Source organism: Astatotilapia calliptera, chromosome 3, assembly GCF_964374335.1.
Source record: "Astatotilapia calliptera chromosome 3, fAstCal68.1, whole genome shotgun sequence".
NCBI lineage: Eukaryota > Metazoa > Chordata > Actinopteri > Cichliformes > Cichlidae > Astatotilapia > Astatotilapia calliptera.
The window spans coordinates 46834869-46843981 of record NC_137424.1 but is presented as its reverse complement, the minus strand read 5'-3'; the positions used below and the strand labels follow the sequence as shown (position 1 = coordinate 46843981).

The 9113-nt window shown below is 41.2% G+C and overlaps 1 protein-coding gene across 1 annotated transcript in view; it reads right to left on the bottom strand.

Moving 5' to 3' along the window:
- Positions 1-2079: 2079 nt before the first annotated feature.
- The window catches only part of LOC145423226 (Fc receptor-like protein 5), a 30608-nt gene continuing 23574 nt past the window's right edge, over positions 2080-9113 (bottom strand). Inside the window, exons 10-13 of the mRNA XM_080295473.1 lie at positions 3848-3910; positions 3360-3419; positions 2968-3030; positions 2080-2749 (exon numbers count right to left, since the gene is read on the bottom strand). Of these exons, the coding sequence (XP_080151599.1) occupies positions 2625-2749; positions 2968-3030; positions 3360-3419; positions 3848-3910 (311 nt within the window). The 3' untranslated portion in view covers positions 2080-2624. The remainder of the gene's footprint in view (positions 2750-2967; positions 3031-3359; positions 3420-3847; positions 3911-9113) is intronic.

The window sequence follows — 9113 nt, the reverse complement described above, 5'->3', positions numbered from 1 at the left end:
ATCGATGAACTTTTACAGCACGTCCATACAGAGACTTAAAGGCAGCTGCTTTTCAGCGTGAGAAACAAGCTGTTCACATTTTCTCATGATGCCCACAAAGATTTCTTTTTCCTTTACTGTCTTATCACCACAATGATGCTATTTTTGTCTGTTTTCACACACTGCCATGCATACTTTAATGTAGCAGTGGAAATTATTGCTATTATTTCAGTACAGGCAGGTCATATAAACATGTGTCATGCACACAAAGGTAAAAGTGAAATTTCCACTGTGCTCTTTGTCTGAATTCCTTGTTAACTTTCTGCTGTGAGCTGATAACATAAAACAAGACATCTGCTAAGCTGAAGACTTTAGGCTGAAACCACAGGCTGCATTTCCTCCTTTCATGGTGAAACAAACCACAAGGTCTGCCAGTAGATAAATATAAGCATGTAGCAGAATAGACAAGGACCAAAAACTGTCTTTCACACACAGATGCATTGTAGCTGCTCGGAAGGACTAAAATGTTCTTCTGTATTGTCACTTTTGCAGTTTGATGTTTTATTATTGTTTGATGTTGCTGCTTGAATAAAAAAATGACTTCATGTGTGCATTTATTGGAGTTTTATTTCAATGTTTTAAAAGTTTTACATAAATTAAAAACATAAAACATTCCCAATGTGGAAAACCTTTCAAAAGATGAATTCAGAGACACAAACATGGATCAAAAACAACTTGCACTGGTGCTCAACAGCTCAAAATGTTTTCACGTCTTTAACTGAGGTTAAGCAGCACAATAAATAACACACTAAGGGAAAACACATTTCAGCAGTTATATATTTAATTAGCAAAAATTAGAGAACACTGGAAAACAATAAGAATAATATACTGTACACAACTGTACAGAATAGAATAGAATAGAATAAAATAAAATATACAATAGGATAAAAATAGAATACAAATGCTATATACAACTGAGTAAAAATATAACTTTGTCAGAAAACAGTAATGCACTTAGTCTTATTGCACATGTGTGTGTTTGATCAGCTGCAAAAGTCTTTGTTGTGGAGTCTGACAGCAGTGGGGAGGAAAGACCTGCGAAATCTCTCCGTCCCACTCAGTGGGTGCTGCAGCCTGCCACTGAAGGAGCTGCTCAGTGCTGTCAGAGTCTCCTGCATGGGGTGTTGGGTAGCAATGAATTGAAAATAGAATAACTAGGCTTTCTGATGTGGAGAATAGAATAGACAATGCAGAGCATATTCAGGTAATGCCACCAGGCGGCACCCTGGTAACTGTTATTGATACATTTACATACACATGTATAATAACTTGCATCTTGACAGTTACAGGATAGAAATACAGATACTCAGAGTTGCACTGATGACCTCTTTGTTTTCTCTTTCAGACAAAAAGAAAATAGAAGAAATAAAAACAGTCACCAGTGTAGTTATAGTTGTTCACCTACTTTCTAGGACAAGGTCATGATTGCTAGTGAAGAGAGAAAACCATCTACAGCACATACTGAGGTGTTAGAGCATATGACCAGCAGTGTTTATCACCATCATGCTGACTTCAGGGGAAAACACTGAGCTAGCTCAACCCAGCTGGTTTAGTTTACCTGACTGAGCAGGAGCCTGACCTGTACCTCCACCTTACTGTGACTAAATGTTTGTGTTTGTGTCATATTTTTAAATTCTTGTGCGATCAGTTAATGATCAAAAGGGAGCGTAATGGAAAGGTTTAATCCTTCTACTTCTTTCAGTCATGCTGACCACGATTGATGCAGAGCTTTAGTTCTCTGTGATGTTCTGTCTCCATCTTTCATATGAGATTCATCACATGTACAAGTTATCTTTTCCTTTAACTGCATCCTGTGACAGCAGCACACAGAGAGCTTCTCTCTGTAAATGTTCTACTTCAGTCCTCTGTGTCAGATACATGCAGACTGCTGTCATGCTCTGAACTGTTAGTGACCGCTTTGCAGATAATGCATCTGTTTATTTCAGGTTTCCATGACAACACCATTACAAACTGTTTAAGTGGTTGTTTTGTTACTTTGTGAATAGTCTCATACAGGAAACAAAAATCTAAGATAAAATGTTCAAATGTGAAAAGATTTTATTTCTCCTTCAAACTACAAAAGCACAGAATGATCAGAAACAAAAATATACATATATGCACATTTAAGAAATAATTCTTATTTATATAATGTACGAGATCTTTGGACAAACACAGTTAAAGTATTTGTTGGTGCCCATATCAGTATTTACTTGTGAAACACTGCAAACACTGACTTTAAGTTGTGCTGTCAGATACTAAAGATCACATATTTCACACTTTGTTCTCACTGCTGTTGGAACATGTTAGATACATTCAAGGTTTATTACAAAATCTTTATAAAAGTAACTGAATATAAAGAACACGAATACACCTGCATTTGTTTTATGCAATAAGACAGCAATATGTCTGATATTATGATTGAATATTGTAACTGCACATAAAGCTGAGCATGTCTGATATTTGGGCAGCAGAGGAGCAAGAGTGGGTTCATAAAAAGCTTCTTCTTGGCTTTGCTGCTACAGCTCTCCTCACTGACCTGTAAGACAAGCACAAAGAGACAAAGTGATTTCCAACATGTAAAGATATTATGAGCTGAAGACATTTAATAATGTGAAGAATAAATCAGCCTGCATGGCAGCAGAATTACTGAGAGAGCTTCCTGATGTGACTTCAGAATAAACTGCTGCATCAGCTGCAGGACTTGATGTTCCTGTGAATGAAGAGAAGATCATTGAAAACAATAATATCATTAACCAGGAGGAAACTGGATGTCTCCACTGATGCAAAGATAGAACTAGATTTTATTAACCAAGTAATTAGTACGCATGAAAACCTAAATACAAATATTAATATAAACAGATTTACATTTTAGGAGCAGATAAACATGTTGAACAACATTCAGTGGAGATGATGGCAGACTTTGCTCACCTTTGTTTTTCTTGGCTTTTTCTTTTTTGGGCTGTTTGACCTCAGCATACATCAGACTGTCCTCTAAAAGAGACGTCAGAGCTCAGCACACATTTGTTCAGCACAGATATGATACAAAGATGTTGGATACATATGAACTTTAAACTTTTTACAACTAAAGTGAAAGAAATCTAAGTAAAAATCATTTGTTGCCTGTGACACTTCAGCTTTGCATGTGTGTGTTTTGTGATTGAGGTCTGGGTCAGAATCTGTGGATGCTGTGATTCAGTAAAGCTGAAACACTGATTAGTAAGTGAATAACTAAACTCCATGTTGACCTATAATTACCTGCAATATAATGATGTGATGACACATTCAAGTACAAACACTGAATGAGACTGTTGTGACTGTACCTGCAGCTCCTGTCTTCACATTAGTGTAAACAGCACTCTGCTCTGGTTTATGATGCTTCCCTGTTAAGATGATCGATTCCACAAAAGAAAAACATTTAATACATTTTTGGTAAATGGCCTGTATCTGTATAGCACTTTACTAGTCCCTAAGGACCCCGAAGCGCTTTACACATTCAGTCTTCCACCCATTCACACACACATTCACACACTGGTGATGGCAAGCTACGTTGTAGCCACAGCCACCCTGGGGCGCACTGACAGAGGCGAGGCTGCCGAACACTGGCGCCACCGGGCCCTCTGACCACCACCAGTAGGCAACGGGTGAAGTGTCTTGCGCAAGGACACAACGACCGAGACTGTCCAAGCCGGGGCTCGAACTGGCAACCTTCCAATTACAAGGCAAACTCCCAACTCTTGAGCCACATTTTTAAATATTTCAAAAACTTTCCAGGCTTTTTTTCTACATTGTATATGTTTTGTGTACTCACACTTATTTCCAAAGTTTTCCAGTTCAATATTAGAGTAAATGACATCTGGAGGTTTATCTGCGCCTGAAATGTTCATATTTTAGTTACACAATTGTAAACCAATGACATGGTGCCAGTTTCCTTAAATTAAAAGGCTGTTTCATCTCTAGCTGCTCTGTGCTTTTCACATGATGTACTGCACCAGTGTTTCAGTGGCTCACACATGAAAACCAACATGACAGATCTTTCAAAGATAAATGAAAAAACAGAAAAACCTTTTACAGAGTTTCATTAGTTGTGTTTAAATCAACAACAGGACTGTCAGATATTTTCAGAGCATGAACCCATCATGGTGTTACTTTTTGTGTTGTTCTGATATGAAACAACAACATTTGTGGATTCTTTCAGTCGAGTTAAAGATACAATCAGGTTGTAAAATCCTGTTTGTTTCTGATCTTTTGTGCATGTAGTCAGTTGGTTATTTGGATGTTTGTCCAACTGAATTTTAATAAAAAACTGAGCACAAACTGAATCTAAGACATGTAAAAGTTAATGGAGATCTGGAAAGACCACATGTGGGGAAGACAAGCGTCCTAGGGTCAGCTGCAGGGACAGTAGGGAGACAGGCAACAGTGTCTAGCAGGTATCTTCCTGCCTGTGCTTCCTTTAAGGTCCTTGAATGGTTGACCCGGGTTTTGGTGTTTTGGTTTCTCTGGTTTAATATTTTTTTTATTGTTGACATTAGGGCTTTCTCTTATAATGTTATGTTTACATTATAGTTATCTTTTTATTTTTTAGTTAATGAGAGGTTGTTTATCTCCTTGTGTATTCTCATTCTGTTCTTTATCTCTTTCCATGATTTGTCTACGGTCTCATGTGTCTTAGTCCAGGTCTCAGTGTCAGTCATTTCCTGTTTTATTCTCCCCTGTATCTTGTGTCATTCTGTTACCTCTTTTCCATTAGTAACTAAAACACAGTTTTCAGGGTTTTCCATCAGATCCAGTAGTACTATTTTAGTATTTACTCAGCCGGAGTTCCAAGTGATCCGAGGTGATCCCAAAATGTGACGTCAATAGAGTACATGCCACCGATTGACTGGTCAGTGGCATCACTCGATGAGTTATGAGAGTGTCTTGTTGATAAAAAACAAAAAGGACATTTTTGAAACCCGGCAACCCGGAAATGGCTACACAAGCAACACCGTGGCCCCCGAGTCTATAGAAAGCCACAGACCGAGCAGCAGGTATACAGTGTTGGGAAGGTTAATTTTAAAATGTATTCCATTACAGATTACAGATTACATGCCCCAAAATGTATTCTGTAACGTATTCCGTTACGTTACTCGATGACAGTAACGTATTCTGAATACTTTGGATTACTTAATATATTATCATGCTGTTTACAACTACCTGGCTCCCAGTTGCTTTTAGGATTGATTTTAAAATTTTACTGCTGGTTTTTAAGGTTCTTAACGGTACTGCACCTCCTTACCTGGCAGAGCTTCTTAGCATTTACCGCCCCAGGAGATCTTTGAGGTCAGCAGACCTGATGCTTTTAGATGTTCCCAGGTACATGTAAGGACAAGAAAGACATTGTGGACAAAACAAGACACCCCCCATAATCTTTAGTGACAATATTGTAGTTAGTTAAATGGTCTGATTGTTCACATCTGTATTTTCTTTGATTGTGGTAAAATAATGTGTGCCCCAGTCTCCAAAAATGACATAGTGCAGGAAGCGTAGTTATTCCTCCGTTACACCACAAGAGGGAGTATCCCCTAAAATGAGCAGCTCTAGTGGGAGTAAAGAAGCCAGCCACTACCCATAAGGCAGTGCGCCTATAAGCGTTATGTGAGACTGCAAAAGTGTGTAACGCTGTGCTATGTCCATGTATATATTTGCAGGTAAGCAGATACAAGATGGTAAATAACTTAAAATGTGTCTACAGATGAGTCCACGGGGTTGCAGAGAATGTGGGAAAGTTGGCCGTTAATCCCCACTATGTGTCATTAGTGTATAAGTTATTGGTAGCGATGTGAATTAGCTGTGATGCTAACGATTAGCAGCTAGATCTGATTCATTAGTTTGTGTGGAAACCTCGTGGCACTTTTGTGGATTTATACCTGTACCGGGCTGTAATCACAGCAGATGTAGACTGGTGGATCACACTACCTTGTGTTTATGTTTATTTCATTGTTCCACTGTAAGAAATATTAGTGATTTGAGTTTAAACACTACCCATAAGGCAGTGCGCCTATAAGCGTTATGTGAGACTGCAAAAGTGTGTAACGCTGTGCTATGTCCATGTATATATTTGCAGATGCAGTAAAGGCGAACTCACAAAGCCACACTGGTTTCAATTCATTTTAATTCAAGTGTGCAACAAAATTTGGTGGCAGCGGTGGGATCAGCGGTGCTACTGAGAAGCAGTGTGAGATTACAGAATCGTCACCCACAGTATGGAGTTGGAGCAACTGCAAGACCAGCTAAGTGAGAGCTTGCTACAGTTAAGGTCAGATCAACTACAAGAAGTGTGTTTACAAGCTAAAATCTCAATCGGAAAACAGACAAAGAAGCACACGCTGATCAGAACAATAAGTGAAGCAGTTGAAACAATTATTGAAGTGGAGGAAGAGGAAGTAGCACACACATTCCTGGACAGATTAATTAAAACTGTTAAAGAATTAAAGGAAAGAGATGACCCTACACAGGAACGTGAAGAGAGTGTCAGTAGGGATGCGGTTGCATTGGCCAGTCTACAAGAACAATATGCAGCATTGCAACTAAGTTTTCAAACCTCAACAAAAAGGTTAGAGGAAGAAATGGCAAGATTGACAGACAGAATGGCCTCCCAAGAAACTAGTCAGGGTCTGGCTGCACAGTTACCTACTCGTCCATCACCGTTACCTGCTTCACCAGCAACACAGCCCCCTGAAGTGACTATACGCAGGGAATTTAGAATCAGTGGCCAAATTGGGGAACGGGGTCAGAAAGACAAACTGTCATACTCCAACCTGATTCATCAAATCGAAATGGGACTTAAAAAGAATCACAGCGAAGCTGAAATTATTGAAGCTGTTGTTAGGGCCATAAGCCCAGGCCTAAGTCTCCGTGATATGTTGGAGATTAAAACAGACCTCACCCTCATGCAGCTTCGTACCATACTGAGGGGACACTACAAGGAGGATAGCTCTACTGACCTCTATCATCGGCTGATAAATATCACTCAAGGAAGTAATGAGTCCCCACAGAACTTTCTATTTAGGGCAATCGAGCTGAAAGAAAGACTCCTAGCATCATCAAGGGAGCCAGGGACAGATGAACAATACAGTGTCGAACTGATTCAGAAAAAGTTTCTGCGAGCCGTTGGCACAGGTCTGATTAGCGACAATGTGAAATACCAGATCAAACCCTACCTGGATGATCCAGCAGTCACTGACGATGTGCTGATTGCAAAGACAAATGAAGCGGCCAGCCTTGAGTGGGAGAGGCAACAAAAATTCAGAAAGACCACCCGAGAAATGAAAGTAAGAGAGATAAAAGCAGAGGCACAGTCAGTGCAAGAGGCAGCAGTTGGTGCAGTGGGTGGGCAAGACCAGCCATTCTCCACCTCGACAAAAGGTAAAGCTGCTAAAGCACCAGCAACAGTGACACGCAAGGAAACTGAGCTGTTTGATATCATCAATCAACTAAAAGGGGAAATAGCTGAAATAAAAGGAGTGATTCGTGAGTCGCACCGACCTTCTCCCTTACACCGCCCAAGCCTCAAACGTGGCTGCAGGGATTGTCAGGACAGCAATAGAGGAGAAAACTGCGACCACTGCTTCAAATGTGGACAAAGTGGGCATTTGTCTAGGGGATGCCGCACCTGGAGAAAACTTCCAGACAGGGCAGAGCAGATTGGTATGTCAGCTAGCACAGTGAACCCACGCCCGTCACCCTCTTTTCAGCTACTAAACCAAGGTGAGCAACAACAAGATGTTCACAAACTCTTGACGGACAGTATAAAACATTTGGAGACAAAAGCAGCAGCCGCCACACCAGATAAGAGGAATGAAGCGGTCTCCGTCAGCCTCCTCTCCCCAAAACGAAGAGCCCAGCTCCTCAATCTTATAGGGAGGAAGCACCTGATCACCTGCCTGCTTGAGGGAGTAAAAACCGCAGCGTTGTGGGACACGGGATCACAGGTTTGTCTCATAAATGAAAAATGGAGACAACAGAACATCCCACACCTCAAAGTTAGGAGTTTAACTGAAATCATTGGGCCTGGTATATTAGATGGGAGGGCAGTAAACCAGACACCAATCCCATTTTCCGGGTGGGTTGAAATCAAATTCAGGTTGCCCACAGAAGAGGCTGCACAGTTAGAACTTCTCGTGCCAGTATTAGTAGCTCAGGAAGATGGGGTGGCGGAGGAGCCAATAATTGGCTTCAACGTGATTGAATACATGCTAGAGAGGGGAATAGAGCCACCTCATGCTGTAACAGAAGCTGTTAGCACAGCATTCTCCATTGACTGTAAGAAAGCTGAGGTCTTTATAAAGGTGATGAAGAGTGGAGACGACGGGCTAGGTGAGGGCAGAGTGAAAACTGGGAGAGAATTAATGAGTATCCCACCTGGTCAGACAAGAGTGGTCAAGTGTAGTGTGAGAGCAGGCCCACTCCCAGCAGGTCAGGATGTACTGTTCGAGCCCAGCCCCTACCCTCAGATGCCAGAGGGATTGGAGGTGCAAGAGGGCGTTGTCCATTTACAGCAAGGCAGCTGGTCCCGTATGAGCCTCCCAGTCACTAATACCAAAGCTTATGAGATCATACTGCCTCCGAGAACTGTTTTGGGACAAACTCAGAGGGTTCGAACTATTTACCCAGCAAACACAGTGACAGTGGAAATAGAACAAATGGGAACAACAAGATCTACTGTAGAAGCAACAGCTACACCTCCAGCTAGCCAAATTGGGGAACAGGAAAACAGAACAAGAAGCAACAGTGAAGGTGTTTGGGACCCCCCAGTTCCCCTCGACCATCTCTCTCCGGCACAGCAGCTGAAGATCAGGCAGCTATTAAGGGAGGAGAGTAATGCCTTTGCTCGTGATGAACACGATGTTGGCAATATCCCCTCACTGCAGCTTAAGATCCGCCTCAGCGACCCCACACCTGTTCGCCGAACATATACATCAGTGCCTAAGCCACTTCATAAAGAAGTAAAAGAATATTTGGAAGACTTGCTGAATAGAGGGTGGATAAAGAAATCAAAATCCCCCTACTCCAGCCCCATCGTATGTGTGCGA